Source organism: Pipistrellus kuhlii, unplaced genomic scaffold (assembly GCF_014108245.1).
Source record: "Pipistrellus kuhlii isolate mPipKuh1 unplaced genomic scaffold, mPipKuh1.p scaffold_m20_p_2, whole genome shotgun sequence".
Classification (NCBI taxonomy): Eukaryota; Metazoa; Chordata; class Mammalia; order Chiroptera; family Vespertilionidae; genus Pipistrellus; species Pipistrellus kuhlii.
The window spans coordinates 24,966,087-24,991,926 of record NW_023425515.1 but is presented as its reverse complement, the minus strand read 5'-3'; the positions used below and the strand labels follow the sequence as shown (position 1 = coordinate 24,991,926).

The 25,840-nt window shown below is 34.7% G+C and overlaps 1 protein-coding gene across 2 annotated transcripts in view; it reads right to left on the bottom strand.

The window, feature by feature from the left end:
* Positions 1–9,701: 9,701 nt before the first annotated feature.
* LOC118722332 (multiple epidermal growth factor-like domains protein 6) overlaps positions 9,702–25,840 on the bottom strand; it is a 589,906-nt gene continuing 573,767 nt past the window's right edge. For both annotated transcript variants that reach the window (XM_045583659.1, XM_045583660.1), the window contains 4 exons: positions 22,314–22,442; positions 17,888–18,016; positions 16,384–16,512; positions 9,702–11,203 (listed from right to left, as the gene is read on the bottom strand). In XM_045583659.1, the coding sequence (XP_045439615.1) occupies positions 11,052–11,203; positions 16,384–16,512; positions 17,888–18,016; positions 22,314–22,442 (539 nt within the window). In that variant the 3' untranslated portion in view covers positions 9,702–11,051. The remainder of the gene's footprint in view (positions 11,204–16,383; positions 16,513–17,887; positions 18,017–22,313; positions 22,443–25,840) is intronic.

Here is a 25,840-nt window from a genome sequence, read left to right as displayed (position 1 = left end):
GTGGAGTAGACTTAGGATGGAAGGGAATGATAGAGATGATAGATTTCTTGGTGCAAAGGCCATCATCAAAGTTTTTTAAAATGAGAAATATTAGCTCTAATCCCGTGAATCCTGAAAAAAAATGAAGTATTGTAAAAATAAAATCTGATACCCTCTTCACAGCAAAAAATAGGCCTGAAGCTAACTGGACAGATAAGTAGTGGCAAAAGTTATCTAGGAATATTGTTGTAAACTAAGGACCGAAGCATTTAGTACTTTAGTTAGATAGTCTAAGAATTTTCTTTTTATTCTGATTTCTAAGAATCTGTTTGGGAATTGAGAGAACAAGGTACAGATAGAATTACTGTGAATATTTTTGGGCTAAAGTTGAGGTCACATAGAGATACTATCTTTTTAATCATTGCTTATATATATACATACATATACACACACAAAAAAAGAGGCATGCACATGCATTATTTACATGCCAAAAATAATGGTGATTGAAATGTAACTAAATCCATGTATGGTGATTAGTGTCTGGAGTATGAACTCTCGTTGGATTTACCAAAACTTCATCATTTTTCAAATGATTTCATTCTATATGGTGGCTGTCTTAGAATTGCATGCATATTATAGTCCAGAGTTTGGTCCCCAGAATCAGGCAAACCTGAGCTTTTTCCCACTTAGGAGCTATAGGACCTCAACAAGTTATTAAATTCCTTTAGGTCTCAACTTTTGAACTGTTAAAAAGAAAAATCAGATGCAAACTCATATATACCAAATAATCATTGTGGAGATTAAGTAAAAAATGTTTGAAAAATGCTTTTGATGATGTCTGGTGTATATTAAGAACATGATAAATGTCATTAGCCAATTATATAATTATTATTATCACCCAAAGATAAACACACATAATCAGTTTGAGAAAAAACATCTGTAAAAACCGTTTTATCTATACACTGAGCCAGCTGATGCATTTTGCTTGATTAAATAATGGTGAAAAGGGTAATAATAACATACATGTAATACTTCAGTGTCTAAGAAGTATTCCCTCAGGAACAAATAATTTGGCACCAACCTTGTGAGTTAGAAAAGATAAAATATTTTTATTGTTCACAAAGAAGTAAAAAAACAAAATTAGGATAAAACATACATGAGAAAAATACCTATAAATGCCAGCATAGACCAGAGAGATGAAGTAGAAAGAATAGCCCCTCAAAATGATTGATTTGTCACAACAAATACTTTGAAATAATCAGTGGAAAAAACACAAACCATCATATCAGCCAGCAAATTGATTGTGTCAAATCAAATAATGGGGATCTAACAAATACCAGACTTAATTAACCTTTTGTTAAATAACTAGCTATAATAAAGTTTAAATGATTCATTCCAAAAGTAATATTTTAGTTATGACTCTGAGCACATACATTATCGCAAAGGAAATATGTATGATAAAAACATTTATTTAAAATAAGCACCATTTTTATAATATACAAGTTAGTTTAAAAAAATAACACACGTACATTACTGAGTAAAGTTTTCTCTTAAAACAAAATTCTCAGCATTTAAAGAACAGAATAAAGTTTCCTTTCTTTTAAAATCATACATTTAGCCTAGCCCAAGTGGCTTAGAAGTGAAGTGTCGATCTATGAACCTGAAGGTCTCAGTTCAATTCCCAGTCAGGGCACATGTTGAGGTTGCAAGCTCAATCCCCATGTGGGGCATGCAGGAGACAGTGGATTAGTGATTCTGTCTCATCATTGATGTTTCTATCTCTCTCTCCCTCTTCCTTTTCCTCTGAAGTCAATAAAAATATATTTAAAAATAAAAATCATAAATTTATAGATTGAAATATAGTTGCTATATTTACTTATTATTTAAATTATTGATCAGCAAACCATAATATAGGCTTTGGAAGGACAGCTCTCAAACTATGCAGTGGTATGCAAAAAACTGGGAAAGGTTCCACTGCTTAGTTGAACATGGCCATACTTTCTGCAGGTTCACTTTTGATTAGATTTTCTTCAATATTTTGACTAGAGAAAGTTTTCTTTTAAAAAAATCCATGCCCACTAATTGTTGAGTCTGACAAAGTGAATGTCCAAGTGTCATAAAATATGTACTGATGGAAGTTATTCAAAAGGTGATTGTGTCTGATTGAATAGTTAATATATTATCATGGGCATATATATTTGTGTTTAAGATTTTTTTATTATAAACCAATATTAGATTTATAGTTTCTTTAAGTAGTATTGATTCCAGCTCATGTAAGATCATTAAATATTCCAATAATTCATATTCTATCTTGAGCCTTAAGTTATTTGGAATTTCTGCTTCCTGACTCGTTTAATAACCATTGTTTTAAAAGTATACATATAGTCACATCATTTTTTTTAGTTAACAATATCAAATTTCCTTTAGTATGTCTTTGTTGAGTAAGTAAAATACAAGGCAATACACTTGGTTAGTTAGTATATAGAATACATTTACTGATGTCTCTGGAATTTCCATCCCAAGTTTTCTCATACTAATGGGAGCAGGGATGATAGTGCAACTTTTCCTTACAGCTGCAAGTGGGGCTATTAATGAATTATGCTTTATAGAGGTTTCTTTGACAGTCATAAACAAACTTATATGAAAAATTCATGTTCTATGTGGCTTAAATCTGGGAATTTTATTTACCATTCATTACAGAAATTGATAGCTATGGCAAATTGTTAAAATATAGGCCATTCAATAGTTTGTAATGTAAAGTTTCAATAATATATACCAAAGAAGATATATAAACGTATAAAATTCAGATGATTTTTCTTGGAAGGCTGTAAAATCATTACAGGACCATGGAGCTCTCATTGGTTTCAATTCCTTATGTCCATATTTAACTATTGCTCCCAGATACAATATGGCTGTCTAATAAATGATGACAATGCAAGTTTGGAAGGTCTATGATACTAAAGCTATGATTCAATGGAATTTCTGTAAAGCAAAGTTCATTGACCCTCCTAGTCAAAAGAATTGCCTACAAAGTCTCAGAAAGGCAGAAATCTAAAGGTAGAAAAGGGCAAATGGGGGATAAACAGTGACAGAAGGAGACTTACCTTTGGGTGGTGAATACACAATATAATATACAGGTGATGTATTACAGAATTGTATACTTGAAACCTATATAATTTTAGAAACCAATGTCACCCCAATAAATTAAATAAAAATAGAAAATAAATAAAGGCAAAAGGTAAAAGACATGAGACCAGAGATAAGAGACAAGAAAATCTTGGTTCTGTGATTATTCACTCTGGGACTTGATTCTCTGAGCCTCAGTTTTCTTGCTTATAAAGCAGGCCATTAATCTTTTCCAATTCTGTGATCCTGTGGTTCCAAGTACACAAGATTTTCTACTCCTTAAGTGTTGCTCTCCTGTTTTGTTAGGTTATTTAACACACAATGTAGCTGGGTTATAGTATCTCTTACTAGGACTAGAGGACATATTTTAGCCTGATCCTATATGAATTGTGATTCATAACACAGTTCATAAATTTTTACAATTATATATGTCATGTAGAACTGGAGGTATTTTTAAGTGAGGAAGACCATTTTTTTCCTGAATACTACAGTGTGTACATTTATTTGGAATGATTTATAATTTTTAATAAAGTTTTAACAAAAAGCATCATAGATGTATAATTCAAAAGGATATTCTCCACAATCTTCCACCACCAACATAAATAGGTCTGTGAGAGAGAGAGTGTGTGTGTGTGTAGAGCTGGGGATACTTTAAGAATTTCATAAATAACATAACGATCACTAGCAAATAATACATAAACCATTGTAACTCTGATGTTAGAATTCATGCATTTCAATTATGACATGGCAACAATGTATCTGACCATTTAGTGATTCTCATTAGAGTGTGCTATTGAATGTTCTCTCTCTAGAAATTTTAATGCACTTAACTAAACTTTTGTCTTTTATTTTCCAATATATTTTCCTGTATAACTTTTATAATATTTCATTTAATAAGAATACAATTTATTTAACATTTTTCTAATTGTCCTTAATATTTAAAGAAGAGTTTACTGGATTTCTCATATTAATCAGACAAGAAAGGCAGCCCTTTCAAAGATTACATCAACATTTTACTTTGCATTTTCAAAGTTCTATTTTTGAGAAATACTTACTGACTCATATCAACTCCATGGGAAACTATAAAATTCAGGCCTTGCTTTGAATTCTTTCAGGCAATTACATAAAATGTGTGATCAGAATATCCAAGGATGTTTCTGAGGGCATAACTCACCATATACATTTGTTAACGTGTTTCACAAAATGTATTCCTTGGGACATTAGTTTTTCAAAATGCTCTTCAGAAAAGAACTCCTAAATTAACATTTTGGGATTCTTTGTGTACCATTTCTTCCTATTGGAAATTCACAAATCACAACAGGGTATTAGAGCTCTTAAAAAGTATTGCAGTAAAATATACTATGTAACCCAGAGTTTCCTGATTGTTGGTGTTATTAACTATTAGACCCAAGCATTTTTTTTTCACTTTCTCCTTTACTAAATACTATGAACTTGTAATTCCCTGGAATACTCATTGGGAAACAATCCGTGAGGCCTCATAGCCTTGAGAGCCTGTATACCATAGCCTCTAGGTCAGAATGGAGTCCAGAAAGCAGATATTTAAAGAAAGATTACAAAATCTGGGAAGTCTATGAGAGTTGGTCAAAATAGAATTATAAGTTTGGTGAATATTTCATAGAATGCAGTAAGTTTGCTGATTGCTTACTGTTTTTAAGCATATTTAGACATATGTTAAAAGTGAATGAGCTATAACTGTGATACACTTAGGGAAAAATGGCTCTTCTTCTAGTCATATGATCCCCAGAGATAGTATAACTGCTTAAATGTGAAAATGTATTTGTTTCAGAAATGCTAGCAAATAGGAAGAGACATAGAAAGCATATTTTCAAATAAGGTAGTCACAGAATATTTTAAAAAATCACAAATGCAGACAGTATATAAATTAACTTATTCAAGCAGACTAACTTATACTGACTCTACATGCTATTCAACTGGCATCAGGAAGTTCTTCCTATAGTAAAAGAAATAATCCTTATTGATTGTAGCACAACATGAGCATCCTTAATGCCACTGAACTGTGTATTGAAAAAATGGTTAAGATGGTAAATTTTGTTATATATATATATATATATATATATATATATATATATATATATTAAAAGACTAATATGCTAAGTGTCCCTCCAACTGTCTGACCAGTCACTATGATGTGCACTGACCACCAGGAGGAAGACACTCAACACAGGAGCTGCCGTGATGTGCACTGGACATTTACAAAGAAATAGCAACACGTACCTGGTGCCCACAAAACAACACTTGGCTTCCCCCAAGTGGGTCACAGGCCCCAGAGTGACAGCCCACCAAATTGCAGCCAATGCTGCCAAGACCCCATGGCACAAAATGTGGCCCACAGCCCAGCCCAGCCAGGGAAACGGTGGCTGTGGGTGCCAGGTAATATCACCTAGCAACGCCCAGCTTCCTCTCCCTAGTGACTAGCCTCCTTGAAGTTTCTTCAGCCCAGAAACATGACTTGCTATAGCCAGGTGCAAACATTTTACACTTTCACCAAATGTCTGTGAAACATTTCCCATTTTCCTGTGCCTCATCTCATTTGATCCTCACAGAAGTCCTTGAGTAGGTAGATAGGAGATTCCATGGAATCCTATTTTCTTTTCATTAGTCAGAAAACGGAGATTTAGAAAGTTTAGAAACTTGACCCTACTGAAAAAAAGTAAGAAATGGTGGGCCTTGAAAATGACTTCAGGTTTTCTCACTGTGCAGAATATAATCAAACACTGCTGCAGTTAAATATTTTACCCTTTGTTCTCCCTGTATGCTCTACTATAATAATCTGCTTTGTGTTGATATTTACTGCTGTGTTGCTAATAATTACCTTAAAGAGAAGTTGAGGTGCTTCACTGGGCTGGAAAAAGTTTAGCTAAATAAGAAAGCAGGTCTAATTAAGCAAGTTTATTATATATATATATATATATATATATATATATATATATATATATATATAAAAGGCTAAGTTGACTTGCACATTCATTATACATATAAAGCTCTCGCTGGTGCCATCTGTTGTTGCCAATCATGAATTTGGTAGACACTTTCTGTTATATAGAAAGGGTGAATAGCGATATTAAAATATTTCTTCTAAGTAATTTCTTTTAAATGTGCATGAATCCATGCACTGGGACACTAGTTTTATCATAATTTTAAAAAAGAAATAATCTAATCTTGTTTTGAGATACCACTAAAATAGCATGGTATTTTTTTTTACACTTAAGAGAATTACTTGCCTTATAAGACTAGATTTTTTAAACTGTCTAAAAAATAACCTCTTTTTATCACTGGGAAACAATAATCTTGGTTACTCATGTTAGTCACTCATCTTGACCAAAAGAGAAAGCAATAGATGTCAAAAAGGAATATGATAGTTGAAAAAAAGAAAAAAGACAAATATTCTTTTTTTTTTCTTCTTTTTTTTTCTGTTTCCATTACCTCAGTCCCCATGCTATCAGGGTTATAACAACAGATTTGAAAGTAGACTTGCCTTTTACATTGCAAAAAAAATAATGTGGTTTTCTTTAAATGTAAAATGGTACTTCACAAATTAAAAAATATGTATTTTATTTCCTATAGTAGCATTAAAGAATATAAAGCCTGCTGTGTAGATTTTTTTAAGGTGATGTAGAATACATATTACTTGTCAAAGTTTGAGTGAATGTAAGAGAATTAATAGATTTGTGAGAAATAGATTTAGGAAAGGATTAGTAAACAAGGATGGATGAACTATTAAACTCACTGAAAGGCTAAGAATGTTTAAAAACTCTGCACTCATTGGTTAATATCATCTACTAGACTGTAAGTTTATGAGGGCAGGGAACACATCCGTCTTGTTCACCACTATTTTTGTTATGCCTCCAACAATATCTAGTATTGTCGACACTCAATAAATATTTTTGAGTGAGGTAGTAAATTCAGGATAGAGTTAAAATACAGAAAATTGCTTTTTAGGCAATAGTTAAATAGTGACACTAATGAAGGCATTTTGCAGTCAATAAGTGCTTTGTAATATTATGAACTGACCATTCAGATAGATAATCAGTCACAAGTTTCATTATGCATCAAATACATGTTCAACACTAGCTACCAAATTCATCCAATTCTTACATATGGAATTTTGTTCACAAACCAATGCTCTACATTTCAAGAGACCAATATTGTCAACACTTAAGCACTTAATATCCAATTTTTCACATGAATCTTTTTGTCTGATGGACTGTTGTTGAACTTTTCTCATGAAGTTGGAGCAATAAAATTATGTTTTGTGGATTCACTTATATTGTTTTTAAGTAGAGACATTATTATAAAATTTTCTATATAACTTTAAAATATCCAGTGGAAGAACAAAATGTTAATATTAGTTATTTGAGATAGTATTTTTTCCAAAATTTGAACTATTTGTACAAACATCAAAATGAAGAATGGTTAAATGGTGTTTTATATAATACTGACAAAAGATTTAGAGATAAAAGAGTGTGTCAGTATTTAGAAGAATATAAAAAGAGTTATCTGCTGACTTTAAATATATTTCCTAGACTTTAAATATTGACTTTTTGTATTATTTTCTTTTATTTTGGAAAACTAAAATATAAGCAGGAAAAGTAGAAAAGTTCCTAAATGACTAGCTAAAAAGGGTCAAAACTTTAGAATTGCTTGAAATCTATTTTAAAAGCTCAGCTACTTTGATATTTTTTCTATTATAGAACCATGAGAAGTTATTTCAACTGAATTGCATATATAACTCCTAGAGTGCAGACAGTAGCTATTATTTGTTCACTTCATCAAAATGCTTTTTTAAATTCTTGCTACGTCTGTATTACCAGGTCCTGAAGAAACCAAGGTGAAAGAGGCCCCGCAGAAGCCAAACCCTCTTTGCTATTTCTAACAAAGGAAATGCCATTCTTGCCACTAACTCTTGGAATGATTTCCAAGTTCTCTAAAAATAATTTAGCCTGTGTCAAATAGCTGTCTCATCTGGAAAACTCAATAAATGAGCATAGAAGTTAGAAAGAGTAGGGGGAAAGTTAGGTGTTAAACTGAAATGGTATATCCCACGCATGTTAGATGGAAACTCCAAATTAGCCAGCACACTTCCATACATCTGCTCAGTTTTCTTTAAACTTGAGCTATATTATTGCAGAAAAGGATAATAATCCCCACTCTGATCTTGTATTTCAAATGAAAGAGCCTGAAACATCGCAGCACAGGCACCTTTCTAAAGGGGTATTATGGGTGGATGGATTTCTTTTGGGGTCAGCATTTCTACATTCAAAGAGCAGATTATATAGGAAGGGAAAGTAGGAGGAGTAATATGAAATATTTCTATGCCATGACAATGACTCTAATTTGACACTGGACTTCAGTTTAAAGAGGACATGCCTGTTAAATCATGCCTTACTTTTAAATAGTTGAATTTTTAAAAGTTCTGTGCAAATTACTTTTTTTGGTAAGCAGATTATGTTTAACTCTACCTGAACAATTTACATGTAGAAAGCTCAGATAAATCCTTATGAAAGTAATAAGGATGGATTATTTATTTGCTCAGAAATGTGGGTCACTGTGAACTATATTCTTAATTTGAAACATTTTTTTACATGCAACTATTAAAAATAATTTTTAAAATTCTAGTTATATAATTTTGCAAGGGAATTCTATTTTATAATTTTTCAGATGTTAAATTATTTAAGAGGAACATTTATTGTATGTTGGTCCATGAATGAAATGTCATTGCCTATAATGATTTTCAGACATTTGCTAGTGTCTTCAAGCAAAAGAACTGCAATATTTTTAGAAGGAATAATTTATCAAATAGTTATTAATTTTTGTAGGGTGCCATCAAAAATCAAGATTTTTCAAGGTGACCAAGTAGAAAATGGAAATATTCTGGATATTAAACATTTTTGTATTTTCTTTTTTGATATGAAAGACAACCTACAAAACTTTTATAAAGAAAAGTGGCTACAGTACCTGGCATTAGTTCTTATTGACTGATATAAGGATGAAGGGGAAACTCCATTTATCTATGGGCCACGTGATAGTACAAATATAGGTTTAGGCAATGGCTTCGCTTTCCCACTCTCTTGATTTATTTCAGAGTTGGGGAGCCATGGGGGATGAAGAGAGATAATATTGGGCCATTGACCTTTTGCCAAGAACTGTGCTTAACATTTTACATAAGGCTTCTCATTTATAAAAAGTTAAGCAATATGATATAAAAAGTTTCACCCAAAAGAAATCTTTTATTCTTTGTATTCCTACCATGAAAAGTTTCTAGAAACTTTTTTTCTAGATTGAGTTTCTCACGTGTTGTAATAGGAGACAAGACCTCTAGTAAGGAAATCTGGTTTCTTGTTTTATTCTCCCTGTTGGCAGTCACTGTTTTTATTTTTTTTACTTTCCCCCTTAAATTGAAGGGAGTTCAGCAATCAATAACAGCTCAAGAAAAATCTCTGATTTGATATATTTTATTCTATTTGAAAAATCAGATGAGAGAGCTGAGAGAAGATTTAAAAATATAAGAAAAATGAGCAAATATTTATAATAAAGCATACTATTCTATTTATTTAATAAAAACAAGTTAAAATGAATTAAACATAAACATAAATTTATAATTCCCAATAATGTAGATGAAGGGGGGGATAAGTTGATTTTGACTCTTTTAAAATAAAACCAAATTTAAAACCTCTCAAGAGGTTATATAATCAAGCTCTTTACATCATTTAATGACATGAAATTTGTCATGGCTGTCTATTATACGTATGCTATATTTCTGTTAAATGTGCTGAATATAGGAAGATAATTGTTAAGTAAAAATCAGAAGCTATACTGAATTGATAACCCCAATTATTTTTCATAAGTCCTTTAGTCATTTCTATCCTAAATCAGTTTTTATTTAAAAACTATTCTAGACAATATCCATTAATCATATAATTTAATATTATTTATTGTTATCTCAATAAAGCATGAGTTACATAAGTAACATTTCCAATAAAAATTATTATTATCTAATGTTAATTAACCAGTAGCCTGAACCTTTAAAGGCTTTTAAACTGCCTGAGAACAAAAATATGATTATATTTATTGCCACATCTTTCCTGGGCTCATCACAGTGGTCGTGCTTACAAATATCTGCAAAGCTGACCTAATGGTAAGCAATTTGGATCAAAATTACCAATGTGGAGTAAAAGCCTGGCTGTGGTCAGGCCCTACTCTATTGGAAATGTGTTTTCCCCAGAGCAGGCTAAGCACTCACCTTGATCATTTTTACTTACTTTTTTCCTGTCTGCTGACCAGTGATGAGGAGACCACCACTAAACATGCTGTTGATTCATTGTAAGTGTGCCCATCAGACTTTTTACCCAGATCTATAAGTGGCTAAAGCCTTAATAGTCTCCCACACCAAAAGTCATGTTCGAAATACAATACCATAACAACCTGAAGCAGGCTCAGCTGTGGAGCAGGATACTAAGAATAAATCGATGAAATTCTAGACATTTCTAAAGAGGATCCAGCTACTTAATGACCACGGAGGTCTTCAGTGACTAGGTGTGAATATTTCAGTGCAGTCCAAGCTGAACTGAGAGGCATTTTTGACTTCCAAATTTAAATACCGCCTGTGCATATAAAAAAGAGTTTCGCTTATTAGTCCAAAATGTTACTACAATTGGGATCTTGAAAAAATATTCTCTCTTTCTTGGGCATGTTCTTCAGCAGAAGAAAGTTGGGAAGGGTAGGCTGGAAAATGGAACTTCTGCTTGAGGGTCATAAATTGGAGACATCGTTTTTCACTCACAACAGGAGAGGCTGGGCTGAAGATGGTTGAGTAAATGCATTTCCCTGCCAAAAGTGAAGATGATAAACTGTGGGTGAGCCTTGGCGAAATTCTGTCCACCCACTGAAAAGCTGCTAGCGTTCCGTTATTGACCATCATCCAAAACGTTTTCCTCACAGGTTGGACCCATTCTCTTTGAGGGGCAAGTACAGCTCCCGTTGAGCGGGTTGCACGGAGCCCCGTGGGCACACTGGCACATCAGAGAACAGTTAGGTCCGTATTGGCCTGGCCTGCATTCTGTGAGGAAAAAATAATAAATATAAAAGTAATTCAGATATGTTTATCCATCACATAGTATCTTTACTACTATTTCTTGGAATTGCATAAGATAACAATAGACTTGCAAAGAATTCTGGTTAACTATGTGGTATCTTTCCCCCAGGCTAGAATGCTATGTATTAAAAGTCAGGTCTTTGCCGGGACCGATTTGGCTCAGTGGATAGAGCGTCGGCCTGCAGACTGAAAGGTCCCGGATTCGATTCCGGTCAAGGGCATGTACCTTGGTTGCGGGCGCATGCCCGGTAGGGGGTGTGCAAGAGGCAGCTGATCGATGACTCTCTCTCATCGATGTTTCTAACTCTCTATCCCTCTCTCTTCCTCTCTGTGAAAAATCAATAAAATATATATATAAAAAAAAGCAACAACTGTTGTTCTAAAAAATAAAATAAAAAATAAAATAAAAGTCAGGTCTTTAATGAAAAACAGGAAGAGGCTGGGGGGTGGGTGGGGGGGTGTCAAGGAAGATAGTGACAAAGTTGAAAAGAGAAATCAGAACAGCAACTTAAATTTTGTGAAGTGCCCTCCCAGAATTAGATTGTTGTAATAGAGCTCATCGCAGTAGTATTTCAAGGGACACGGGGAGAATGGATTAGTCTATGGGAGGTCAGAAAAAGGCAACACTCACCCAGGATAACACAAATTGGTCTTCAGGTTGAAAACATGATTATGTGTGCCTATGTTGTTGAAAATGACATGGCTTTACAATCAACTCTTTCGCCTCTTAAAATATGTCACAATGGCCAGAGACGCCTTGTGTACCTACTTCTGTAAAATCCTGCTATTTATATTCAAGGAATGTAACTACTTTTAAGTGGAATTGCACTGTGCATTCAACCAGCAGAGAAATGAAGAGAGAAGGACTAAAAATGTTAGTCTAATCAAAATAGCTAAACGTGTGGACTAATGTTTCCCTCAGGCATCACACCCAATCTTGGGCATTTGGTTTTGGTCTGATGTACAACAGAAAACTAGGAGAGAATTAATAGACTCTGTTTCTGAAGGATTGTGAGGATAGAGAGAAAGCCCAGGCCTGCCCATGGAAACAGAAAATGGGCTCCGATTCATTCAGGTTAGAATGGGAAGTAACTCAACTTACTACTGATGTTTAAGAATTACAGAAACTCAACTTTGCAATGATGAGTCACCTAGCTCTAAACAGTTTACAAAGTGGGTCCCAAACATATATACACAGATGGTTCTAGCAAAACTGCGAGGTAGTCAAGACAGTGAGGTAAGTCCTCTCTCATTGTAGAGAGAGAAAAAGGTTTGATGTGGCTTAAGAGACTTCACAAATGTAATGTTCCTGGCAAATGGCAGAGCCAGAGTTCTAAATTCTTATCTAGTGCTCATTCCTCAATCTGCACTGCCATGTGGAAAGACATGCCATACCAAGCATATGTAGATGAAAGCCAAAATAAGTGGAGAGAGCTGGAAAGTGAGAAATTAAGAAATATCAATGTAAATACGAGGATACCAGTCCTAGAGTGAACTCTGAGTCTATGGGTATAGTTTTGTAAAATATTTCTATAATTATTGCCTCAAAATTCTCTTGGCTGGGTTGGAGATGCACCCTAAATACTCCATTAAGCACTTGCATGTTTGTTTGTTTATTGCTCTCTTGGATAATGAAGGTAGGCTGATATGTTCTGGCCTTCTTGCCTTAATTAACCAGTTAGATTTTAAATATGAGAAAAATGAGAACTCAATCAATTTTGCAATTAATTCATTTTGCAGAGCAAACAGTAATTCAATCCCTTTCTAGATGAAGGAAGAACAGGTAGCTAAAAGGAGATGATGTAAATGCTGCTCTGAAATGAATCTTTTCTGTACATCATAAAATATAATAAGTGAAATAAGTCAGTCAGAAAAAGCTAAGAACTAAATGATTTCTCTTATATGTATGATACTGTATTGATATTTGGGAACATAACCAGCAGTGGTGATTGCTAGAGGGAAGGGTGGGGGCAGGAGAAGGGATCCTAATATAAGGTGGCAGGAGAAGATTTGACTTTGGGTGGTAGGCACACAGTGCAATATACAGATCTTATAACATAGAAACCCTCACCTGAATTGTATATTTTCATTTTGACCAATGTCATCCCAATCAATATAATAAATAAATATTAAAAATAAATAACTAAACAAACAAATAAATCCTAAACTAATACATCCACCCTGCCCAGTGTGTAGGAGGATTACTTAGCTTGGTGGTAAGACCTAGTTTTCTTGTTTGAAAAAGAGTTATGAGTCAGGATCCCTCCTAAGCAGTTCAGAATCTGATTTTAATTTATAAAAATACCACATTTTTATGTTAATAATGATGTGTATTTAAGACATCTGTTTGAATGTCTGCAAATGTTAATTTACCAAGGGGGTGGGGAAATAATCCAATAAAAAGCTGTTACATTTTTTTATGAATTAACATTATGGCTGTTTAATAGGTCCTTTACCAGAGTTCAAATTAAAATGAGGTCTTTTATCTTTTTAGTGCCTGCATAGACACAGCTGCTCACAGTTAATATCGCAGATGAACTGTGCCTAATTGAAAATAAAACTGCAAATAAAAGACCATGTAGTACATCTGTGTAAGCTGTGGGTACCCCAAAGAGCTCATGACAAGAGAGGCCTTGAGGTGCCCACTGAGATTGGGCATGTTAATACATATGTTCTCCTGTCACATGGCATTTTTTCTGTGGATAAAAAAAGACTGTGATACAAGAATTTAGTCCATAGAAAGTCCATAAGGTGAGGCCTTCATTTCCAGCCTGGCCATAAGCTCTCTTGGTTTAGAAGAAGCTAGTGTTAAGACACTGCTGAGTGTTGTCAAACAGAACTTTCAGCAATGATGAAACAGTCTATCCTGTGCTATCCAGCATTGTAGTGACTAACCATATGTGGCCACTGGACACTTGAGATGTGACTAAGGGGGTGAATTTTAAATTAAACTAAATATAAATTAAATAGCAACCTGTGGTTAATGGTCAAGGCATATTGGACAACAAAATCAATTCTTGTTCCTTTCTTTCCCTTGAGAGGCAATATAGTGGAGATGTTGGGTCTGGCCCTGGACCCAGATTGTCTGTTTCAAATCCCCAGTCTGCCATTTATTAGCTGTGTAACTTTGGGCAAATTACATAACAATTTTGTGCTGCAGTTTCCCCACTATTTTTAAAAATATATATATTTTGTTGATTTTAGAAAGGGAGGAATAAGGAGAGATAAAAACATCAATGATGAGAGAAAATCATTGATTGGCTGCCTCATATATGCCCCATACTGGTGATTGAGTCCGCAACCCAGGCATATGCCCTTGGCTGGAATCGAACCTGGGACCCTTCAGTCCACAGGCTGAAGCTCATTCCATTGAGCCAAACCTTCTAGGGCTCCCCCATCTATTAAAGGGAAGGGCAATGATAGTAAAGGCACTGAGTATACATTAAAATGCCTGGTATATGATACACATTCAATAAACATGAATGATTTTCTTCAGTATTTGGATGAAACCACAAACACTATAAGCAATCTGCCTTCAGTGAGCATTTCATTGGTGACATGTGTACTGTGGCTTTGCCAATATGTCATGCTGATGTTTATTCTGACAGACTTAGTTTAGATATGACAAGGTTCAGGAACATGTTTACCATGACTCCCTGAGGAATGCTGAAAAGAAACAAAAATTTGCTGAAAAATGTCATGTGCTAGACCCTTTACTAAGCTTTTTACGATAAAAGATAAATAAACATGGATCGAACTCCCAAGAAGCTTGTAGTGCACTGAAGCAATGATTAGAGCCATAAATGAAGCAGCTTTGCAAAAAAGAAATGTCAGCATCAGTAAGCTTCTGAGTTGGAAGATCCCAAAGGATTCCAACCCAATATTTATAACCCATTGAACTTACATTAAAGGCCTATGAAAAAGGGAAGAAGGGGTAGGAAAGAATATAAATCTCTTGATGAGCCCCTGAGGGTTCCTTATACAGGACTGTCACATGCTGACATATAAACTGAGTGGCCAGATTATTATGATCTCTGAATGCATAATAATCTGGCCATTCCGTGTATATCCTATATAATAAAAGGCTAATATGCAAATTGTCCCCTCAACCAGGAATTCATGCACCAGGCCTCTAATATATATATGAGAGAGAGAGAGAGAGAGAGAGAGAGAGAGAGAGAGAGAGAGAGAGAGAGAGAGAGAGAGAGAGAGAAAGAGAGAGTATTATCTACTAAGAGCATCATCACCCAAGGGTCAAAACCAGACTGCTTGGGATTAAATCTTGTTTCTGACTCTTCCTACTTTTCTGTGTTTCAGCTCTCTCTTTTGTTAAGTAGGAATAAACATAGAACAGCCTCATGGGGTGGTGATGAAGGGTAAATGAATACAAGCAAAATGTTTAGGATGATCAGACCTTCGGGGTTATTGCATAACATATGAAACATTCTCATCTAGGAAGCATCCACTAAAGCACATGTGTCAAATACAAGGCCCGCGGGCCAAATCCGTCCCGCCAGGCCTTGCAATGTGGCCCGCACCCCGCTGTCATCACTGCACTCCGCTGCGTTTCCATCACAATGACAGTTTATGACTGTTCAGTAAACCATTCGGCCCGCGATTTAGGCTGGATTTTTGATTTTGGCCCCTTCTCTGATTGAGTTCGACACCCCTACACTAAAGTTTAAATTGTAAGTGATGAGTCAATGATTCATTCATTCTACTTTCTCCTCTTAAGATAGTCCCTAAAGATTTTGAATTTTACATTCTAGGCCTTTCTTCCTGTGAGTGTAGAGGTGGGGGGAAAGTTTAAATCTCAGTTCCCAAGAATACTGGGAACTTGGTTCTCAAGAATAGTACCTGTATCTTATTAGCCTCATTTCTAGTGATTTTTCTGAATTGCTTTTGTAATCAGGATGTTTAATTACATCACCTTGAGGTGACTTCAAGGTGTCCTCTGTTGGCTGTCGTGCTGGTTTTGGTTGCTGTTATGCAACAGCCAAATACCTTGATTAATCATAGTAAGGCAAGGTGACAAGCAATGGTAGTATGGTATTAATTGCATAATACTTTATGTATAAAAAATGCATAGAGATCTCTGTATCACCCACGAATCAGAGGGACATCACCAGGTACTTGGCTCATACCAGCTTCACATCTGGCTCCGGCTCTCCCAGGTGGACAGAGGCACTTTCCAGTTACCGGGTGGCAGGAGATTTTGCTTTCACAGTCACAAAAATGGTGGCAATTGTCTCCAAACATCCCAGGTGAACACTCTACCAAGGAAAGAGAAATGCTGAAACATTAACCACTTGAACTTTCACTGATGCAGCTAACATGGGATTAATGATAGAATTTCCTCAAGACTCAGCCCCAAATAGCAAAGTGGGAGGATCAAATGAGATTTGTTGGTTAGAAGAAGAAAATTTTGGAATTCCCAGAAATCAGCTTCATTTTGTACATGATTTCATACTTAGGTTTTAAATTGATTTACTCTGACACTGGTTTTTTACCTTTGAGAATATATGTAGGGCTTTCAAAGATAGGAATTCAAGGAAGGAGATTGAATCTACTACCCAAGAGTATAACTTTTAGTATTTTTCCTTAAAATGTTATTTATTTATTTACTATTTTCCCAGAAGACTGTAAGCTCTACTATATTCCCAAAGCATAACCATAAATAATAAGTGGGTAAGCGAATAAACGATAGCAAGAAATACTGTATGTACAGCTCTGGTGACTTATGAGGATATACTAGTAGTATGGGAGTAGCATATGAATCCTTTTTATTTATTTTTTGTAGCCTTGTCTCTTTCTTTTAAAAAAATCTTTACTATTGAAAGTATTACATATATCTCCTTTTTTCTTCCATTGACTCTTTTATGGCCCATCCCCCTTGCCTCAAGCTTCCACCACCCTATTGTTTATGTCCATATGTTGTGCAATCATGCATACAAGCTCTTTGGTTGAGCTCATCCCACCCACCCACATGAATCTTTTTAAAGGCAATAACTTGGATTCACATAAAGACAAGTGACCCCTATCATAATATTATAATCATAATGATTATTATAACCCTATACATAAGTCATACATAATATAGACTAAAATGATATTTTGAGTTGCTTACCAAGAATTTTGTACTCTAGAATAGATGGATCAGTGCTTTAGGACTTTACAATTTACCATTTTAAACTAAGTAGCCCAAGTTCTCACCTCTATTTCCTCATCCACATTCATGGCTGCCATTATTTTCTAGTAATAAATGCCCAATTTCCATCCTTTTCATAAAGCCTGTATCTATTTTAGTATCTTTAAACTCAATAGATAATCTTTTAAAAATCTTTTAATAAAATATTTCTCATTCAGAGGTAGAATCTTTGTCCGATGAAGATTAACAGCTTTAGTGGGGTTTGGGATAGTAAACAATTTCACTTAGGAGAAGTTAAAATTTTTGAACAATTATGTAGCAACAAAATCAGAAAGATATATATTGGCTATAGAGTGAATTCCTGTTACTCTAATGTCCAAGTTGGAAGCTTAAGTGACTATTCCATGTTTTTGATTTGGGTTTATGTTTGCCCTAAGATAAAAAGACCTCACATTCACCCAGAATTCCCCTATTTACCTGCTTTAAAATGCTCTGTTTACCTTTTTCACATTGGCTGCCATGGAAACCTGCTGGGCAAATGCACTGTCCACTCATTGGATCGCAACTGGCTCCATTTCTGCAGTCACAGATGTGCGCACAATTCAAACCATAAAATCCAGGAAGGCATGCTGGAAAATAAAAATGTCAAAATGCTATTTTGGCTTTAAGAATAAATACAGCAAAAATTAAAGGATACACTGTAGGTCATTTGTTTCCCAGGACCAAAGAAGAAGATGAAAGCGTAAAATTAGAAACAAGAAAAAATTATGTGGAGAAGCATATTAACCATAGTTTAGTCATACAAATAAGTGAGTGCATTAATCCATTTTCTACAAGTAGTCTAGAAGAATCTATAAAAAAAACAAATATTTTCAAGTAAGTGCAATTTATTTGCTATGATGTGCCTGGCAAAGACTTCAAAACCCTCAAATACCCTAAACACTCAAGAGAACAATGTTTTAAAAAGTTAGATACAGCTTCAATTTAGTAAGAATGGTTTTTGAGTTAAGTTATTTCAATAAATAAGAGAGTATCTGTAGATGGTGATTTATATAGCTCTTGATATTTGAAGTTTTGGAAATGGATGATAGAGGTGAGTATAAGGGAAAGGGGGGAGGGAGAAAGGAAAAAAAAAGGAAATAAAAGACAGAATATGATGTATATATCGATATATAGTAGGTTAATACCATATTACTCCAAAAATAAAACATCCTCCAAAAATAAGACCTACTTACAGGTTTCCTTCTGAGTGAAATATAAGGCATCCTCCCAAAATAAGGCCCCCCTAGGCTCTGTCTCAGAATGAAAATTAATTTACCGTAAACTGGTCTTTTACCGATAGGCGTCTAGCAACCAGTGACATTACGCGGAGACCTGACGTCACTGCTGTGTGGAGGCGGAGTGGAGGTCAGAGTGAGCAGTGAGCACGGGGCAGGAGAGAGGAGGAGACTTTTGCAGATGCCTGTAGAACAGGAGGATTAGAGCAGACAGGACTCGGCCAAGGTGGTGAGTGCTGGTCTGTCTCTAGTGACACTACCTGATGGTCACTGCCGCCCTCATGATGACTGAAGGTTCTCAGTCAACGGCAGACCCTGCTCCAGCCGAGATCCAGGCCCCAGCAAGCCCAGTGACAGTCCCCAGGCAGGCCCCAGGCGGTAAATGTCTGATAAAGGGGTAGGGGGGATGTCTGGTGGAGGTGTTCAGTGGCACAGGGGTGAGGGGAGGGGGATCACTTAAAATGACACAGGAGGATCAAAAGGGGTTACTAAAATGGTAATCCCCCCTCTGATTCTCCTGTGCCATTTTGATTCCCTGCTCTGATCTCCCCCTGTGTCATTTTAAGTGAACCTCCTCCCCCCACCTTGATTCCCCAAAAATGAGCAGAAAAAGAAAAAGCTACTCTGTGGAGTACAAGAAAGGAATCGTGGAAGACTCTTGGGGCCAAAATCTTACTGCTTTCTGCAAAGAGAAGATGTTGAGTATCCAATTGGTCCAAAAATGGCGAGCAGAGTATGGTAACCTCATTGAACAAGTGGACAAGGGAAATGCTAAAAAGCACAAGTGTGGATCAGGTCGGCAACCATTATTTTCTGAGCTGGAGGACCTGATCTGTGAATGGGTTGTTGACAGGAGAGCAAAGGCTTTAGTTGTGAATATGGCTCAGATTCAAGAATTTGCCCTTGCAATGGCACCACAGTTTGACATAGCCCCCGAGGACTTCAAAGCATCACAACACTGGCTGGATAATTTCCTTCAGCAAAGTGAACTATCTTTAAGAAGATCTACAACATTGTTTATAGGTTGGAAGATACTCAAGTTATTAAGCGAGCACTTGCATTCAAGTCCTTTATTGATGGTGCTGACTTCTCTAAATACAACCTTTCCAACATGATTGCTCTGGATGAAACTGCAGTGTTTATGGGCCAATCATCTCAAACAACAATTGAACAGCTGGGTGCCTCCTTAGTGTACATTCCCTCCACTGGTTACGAAAGTGCATGTGTTTCCTGTATTTTGGCAATTCATCTGGATGGCACTAAAATCCCACCCACCTTTAATCATTTCTAAGAGCAAGCAAGAAAAGATTGAACGTGTTCTGGGAGTTTTTATTCTTGAAACTGAAAAAGCCTGGGCCACACAAGCAGTTATCAGGAAGTGGGTCGATTTAATGCTGCCGCTTGTTATGCAAGGAAGCCAAAGAGGTCTGCTAGTCTGGGATTCAGCCAGCACTCACCGCGCTAAAGACATGAAGACATTTCTTCATGAAAGAAAAATAGATCAGATAATGATTCCCGCAGGAATGATGGCCTATCTCCACACTCTTGATATTGCAATAAACAAGCCATTCAAAGACAATTTGCACATGGAAATTAATGACTACATTGAAAATAGAATGGAGAGAAATCAGCATGGAAACTTTGTGAAACCTAAACTGTAAGAAGTTGTGACTTGGGTGAAGAATTCATGGGAGAAAATCATCGATAGTTGCATTGCAAATGCACTGCGAGCAGACTACCTTGACAAGAAGTACTAATTTAAAGACAGTGCTATTGCTAAACAAGAAAGATTTGGTCCACTGATTCTGAAAGAAATGGAGTCACAAGAAATTCACCAGGAAGTTTAGGAATTGGATTGTTATGATGATGTTCCAGAAGATGATGACATGATTGTCATTGAATAAATGAGTAAATTCTTGATACTGTAGGATTCACTGTTTATCTGGTTTGTGTTGACAACTACCGTACTACCGTACCATATACAGGTAATAAATTTCCTTTATTTTCATCTAACAATAAATGTGTACTGTATTCTTCTTCATGGAAAAATAAGACATCCCCTGAAAATAAGACCTAGAACATCTTAGGGAGCAAAAATTAATACAAGACACTGTCTTATTTTCGGGGAAACAGGGTATCGCCAAACCTCACCTTCTCCAGATAGTAAGACACATGTGTGCTGGAGCTGTGGCCTACAAGTTGAGAGAGAGAGAGAGAGAGAGAGAGAGAGAGAGAGAGAGAGAGAGAGAGAGAGAATAACTGAAGGTTGAGAAATATAGATTGGCCACCTCCTGCATGTTTCCCATCAAGGATCCAGTCTGAAGCCCAGGCATGTGACCTGACCAAGAATTAAACCAACAACTTCTCTGTGCATGGGATGATGCTCAACCAAGTGAGAGTTTATCCCCTTTGCTATCCTAGTCCAGATTTTAAAGTCCTAGCCTATCACTATAGCTCTCCATGTGGATATTACCCATGGCTCCTTTTCTTAATAATTAATAATGTTTTCACTTTACAGATTTATTTCACTAGAATAGTATCTCTTGTCTGCTCAAAATCTTCCTTGATACTCATCATACATAGGATCTGTGGAATGTAGGATGTAGTAGTATAAAATTTATGGCCTTTGAATAGATATTTTTTCTCTCCTGTATCTCTTATTTCAATTTTGAAGACAAAGCAAACAAACAAAACCACAAGTTTTTTTCTTCCACACTCCCTAACCTAAGAAACCTCAGAATGGTTGGCAAGAGTTGTAAACCTCGGAAGGCTTAGTAAAATTGGTTCCTGTAAAATATATTTGCCAAATGCTAAAAACAAGTTGAAAAACATGGAAACAATTTCAAACATTGCTATTATCACTTCAGAGGTTTTATAAAATCCTTTACTTTTAAATGATTAATATTGGTCAAGTTTTGCCACATGTCTTAGTACAAATGCTTACATGTATCTTCTTATTTAATCCTCATTATAACTTTTTATAGTAGGTGTTATTATTATCCCATTCTACAGTGATGAAATTGAAACTTTGAACTTAATAGTTTATACCTCTTTTAGAAGGCAGAGCCAGGCCATATACAATGAACTATACAACCCAGACTTTAACATCTTAATCTTTTGTGTTCCCATCAAGGTTTCCTGGCATATTAGACAAATTATTGTATAATTATTAATTATTGTACAAATCTTTTCCTATAAGTCTAAATGAAGAATTGATATAAATAAATATGTTTAAGGAGAACCTGAACATTTTCTAGAGTTAGGTCTTGATCAATATAAAACAAGCAGTTTTTTTATTTATATTTTGTGTAGAAAGTAGAATGATTATGTTCAAAAGAACCAGCAATCAGTTGGCTCCTTTGTGTGTGTCTGCCTGTTTCTACACCAGATGTTTATAGAACATTAGAATCATTTTTGAATTTTAGTTCCAGAAAAGAATACAGAAGTCCAATTACTTAATTATAGCAGTTGTCAACATCTAGACCTTAAAGTTGAGCTATAAAATACATTGTAAGAATATACACTAAAACATTAACATTTTATCTAATTTGACATAATCTGAATGTATTACTTTTATTATTTTATAAATAGTTTTTAAAATTAAAAACTTATCGATACCATAATATGCCCACTCATTTTCTCTGCTTACCATGTTCACAGTCTCTTCCATAGTAACCTTGGAGGCACTCACAGCTTCCAGAAAACCTGTTGCAAACTCCACTGTTCCGACAGGTGCAATTAAAAGTGCAGCCTGGGCCAAAATATCCAGGGGAACATTCTGAAAAAGGAACCATCCAAGCATTAGTTCCAGTTAAGACAATTGAATAGTAATGAATTTGAAGACATAAAAAAATAAATGAAATAATAAAAAGCAGATGAATCATTAGCTATTTGAATGAAGATAAAATACAGAAAGCACAAATATATGCATCTTTTTAAATTGTGGAATGATCATCAAAAGAAATAGATAAAGAAGTACAGTATAAGTAAATTTAAAAACCTAAATTAAATGAAAAAATTATAGAAAACAACTTACCAAAATTTTCTTAATTTGAGGCAGAAAACCTAGGCTAATTAGAATAGAACAACAATAAAAAATAGCAAAATAATTACCAAATTTTTTAAAAATCCCATAAGACCTAGGTTTCACAGGAAAATTCTAGAAACTTTCACAGGTCAGATCCTCACCTTACTATTTACACTAGTTCATAACACTGAAAAGAAAGAAGCTTTCAAATACATTTTACTGAGTATAGCATCAATTCCAAAACCTGACAAAAAATACATTAAAAACTCAATTTCACTTATGAATATTGATGCCAAATTCATAAAAATATAAGTACATAGAAACCAATAGTAGATTATAAAGTAATATATCATGTCCAACTTGTATTTATTTCAAGAAGGTAAGGTCATTTAATATTAGAAAATTCATTAATAAATCCACCATAATTACCAAAGAGAAAAGTTATATTATTAATTCCATAGATATAGAAAAGACATTTGAAAAATAAATTCACTAAAATATTCAGTGAAAATATTGCATAAATTAGAAAATTAATAGCTACATCTCAAATAAGTATTATTATCCAGTATTTTACTTACTAGAAAACAAAAAGCTTGAACAAATGGAATAATAGACCATGTCTATTCTCAGATACGATGAGTTCATATCATAAATATGTTAATTCTCCAAAAGAGAATAGACAGGGGACAACAAACAGTAAAAAATACCTGATTTTTGCTGAAACCGGTTTGGCTCAGCAGTAGAGCATCGGTCTGCGGACTGAAAGGTCCCAGGTTAGATTCCGGTCAGGGGCATGTACTTGGTTGCGAGCACATCCCCGGTGGGGGGTGTGCAAAAGGCAGCTGGTCGATGTTTCTCTCTCATTGATGTTTCTAGCTCTCTATCTCTCTCTCTTCCTCTCTGTAAAAAATCAATAAAATATATTTTTAAAAAATACCTGATTTTTTTATTTTTTGTTTTTGTTTTTTGCATCTGGACAATTTTATTATAAAGTTCACATGGAAAGACAAACAAGATAGTGTCAAAAAATCCTTAAAAAATAGAGCAATGAAGGATGTCTAGATCTATCAGTGTCAAATATGTGTAATAAAGGCGTCATAATAAAAATGGTACTGCATTTGCACCTAAATAGATAGACCAATAGAACAGAGCAACCAGAACTATCCCAAACTACATATAAATGTTTAGTATTTGCTAAAGGCTAAATCTGGAGTTAATGAGGAAGGTACACTTGTAAAAGTTGCATTACAATAAATGAAAAGCCATGTAAGGAGAAAATGGACTTATTTCTCACACAATTCACCAAAAAAATATTTAAAATTCATTAGGGAATCAAATATCAAAAAATGACATCAGACTGGTAAATAAAAGAAAATATGAGTGAATTCCTCTACTACCTGAGATTGGGAAATACATTCCTAAGTGTGACTCCAAATTTAAATAAAATAAAGGGAAGGAAGATATATTTTATTACAAAAATAAACCAAACAAAAAATCCCTTTGAGTCATGAAGAACTCAGTATCTAAAGGTAGTCCCAGGGAAGCACATCCCCTGGGATTCACACCCTTGTGTTGTTCCCTCCTGTGTGGAATCTGGACTGATCCTATGACTTGCTTTATCCAGTAGGATGTGGTGAAAGTGATGTAATATCATTTCCAAGCCCCAGGAAGACCTGACAACTGCTTTCGGAAGTCAGCTGTCATGTAAGAAACCAAATGATTCTATTGGAGAATTATTCTGGTGAAACCCTAATGATGGGACAAGCAACTTTATAAGAAGAAACACAAAAGTGCTCTCTTTCTCTCTCACCCCTCCACCCCCTCGCATGTAAGAATAAAATAAAAACAAGGCCATCAGCAAATCAGAAAAGAGGGCCTTCACCAGGCATTAAATCTGCCTGTAGCTTACTCTTGGACTTCCCAGACTCCAGAACTGTAAAAATAAATTTCTGTTGTCTAAGCCTCCTACTTTATGATATTTTGTTATATCAGCCTGAGCTGACTAAAACCAGGAGAAAGAAGCCATGTGGAGCAAAGCCTAGTTGGTAGATGTGTAAATGAAGAGGTCATCTTCCATATTCTAGCCCAGTTGAATCTCCAGAGGACTTCAGCCCCTGCTGCTATCTGAGAGAAGAACCACTCATCTGAATGCAGTTAACCCTCAGAATTATGAGAGAAAATAATACATGGTTGTTTCAATCTCTAAGTTTTGGGGTGATTTCTTATATGTCAATTAATGACCAGTCAGGTTGCAAAATAAAAAGACAAAACATAAATGTTATCCAAATATGGGTGAATAATTCACAACAAAGAGTTAATATTTCTAATATCTATACAACTTATAGTATTATAGTAGAAAAACACAGAACCTTATAAAAAATGAGCTTGAGTTATAAACAATGTATAGAAAAAAGAAATGCAAGACATGCTTACCTGTTACAAAAGACACTTAACATTATACATAATACTAAAAAGGAAAATCAAATATCCACTGATATAACACTTTTTACCAAAATTTTGATAACATACTCATTTGATAAAGGTCTGATGCAAGAGATACTCTATATCTTGGTTATGAGGATGCAAAATGGTACAAACTCTCAGAGTAGAATGTTGCAAAATTACATTTGTATTTAACCAATGGCTCTTCAACTCTTGTATATATTTGACATAAAATAAATAAATAATATATGAATATAAATGATAAAACAAAAGTTTTAATGACAAAATAGAATAAGTTTAATAGAATAAATTTTAATAATAAATAGTTGAATTTAATTAAAATAATTTAATAAATAACAAAGATTTAAATAATAAAATCAAAAGTTAAAACATCTTATGTCCCCAAATGCTGAAGAGTTGTCCAACTTAAAATTTTTTAAAAAATCAATATGGACTTAAAGCTGCTGTCTATTTTTAAAGAACTGTGATTAATCTGATTTAGCAATCTCCAATATCACAAAATTGATAACAGTTATCTCCATAAATTAGGGAGAATATCCACACAAAAAAAACCCAAGATAAAGACCTTAAATACTAGGTTTAGAAGCACTGTCACTTCCAAGTGTCAGTGTCTTAATATTCATGTGAGAAAAGCAAATCACTGAGACTATGACCTTCCCAAAGGCATAGAGCATGGAAGGTATAGG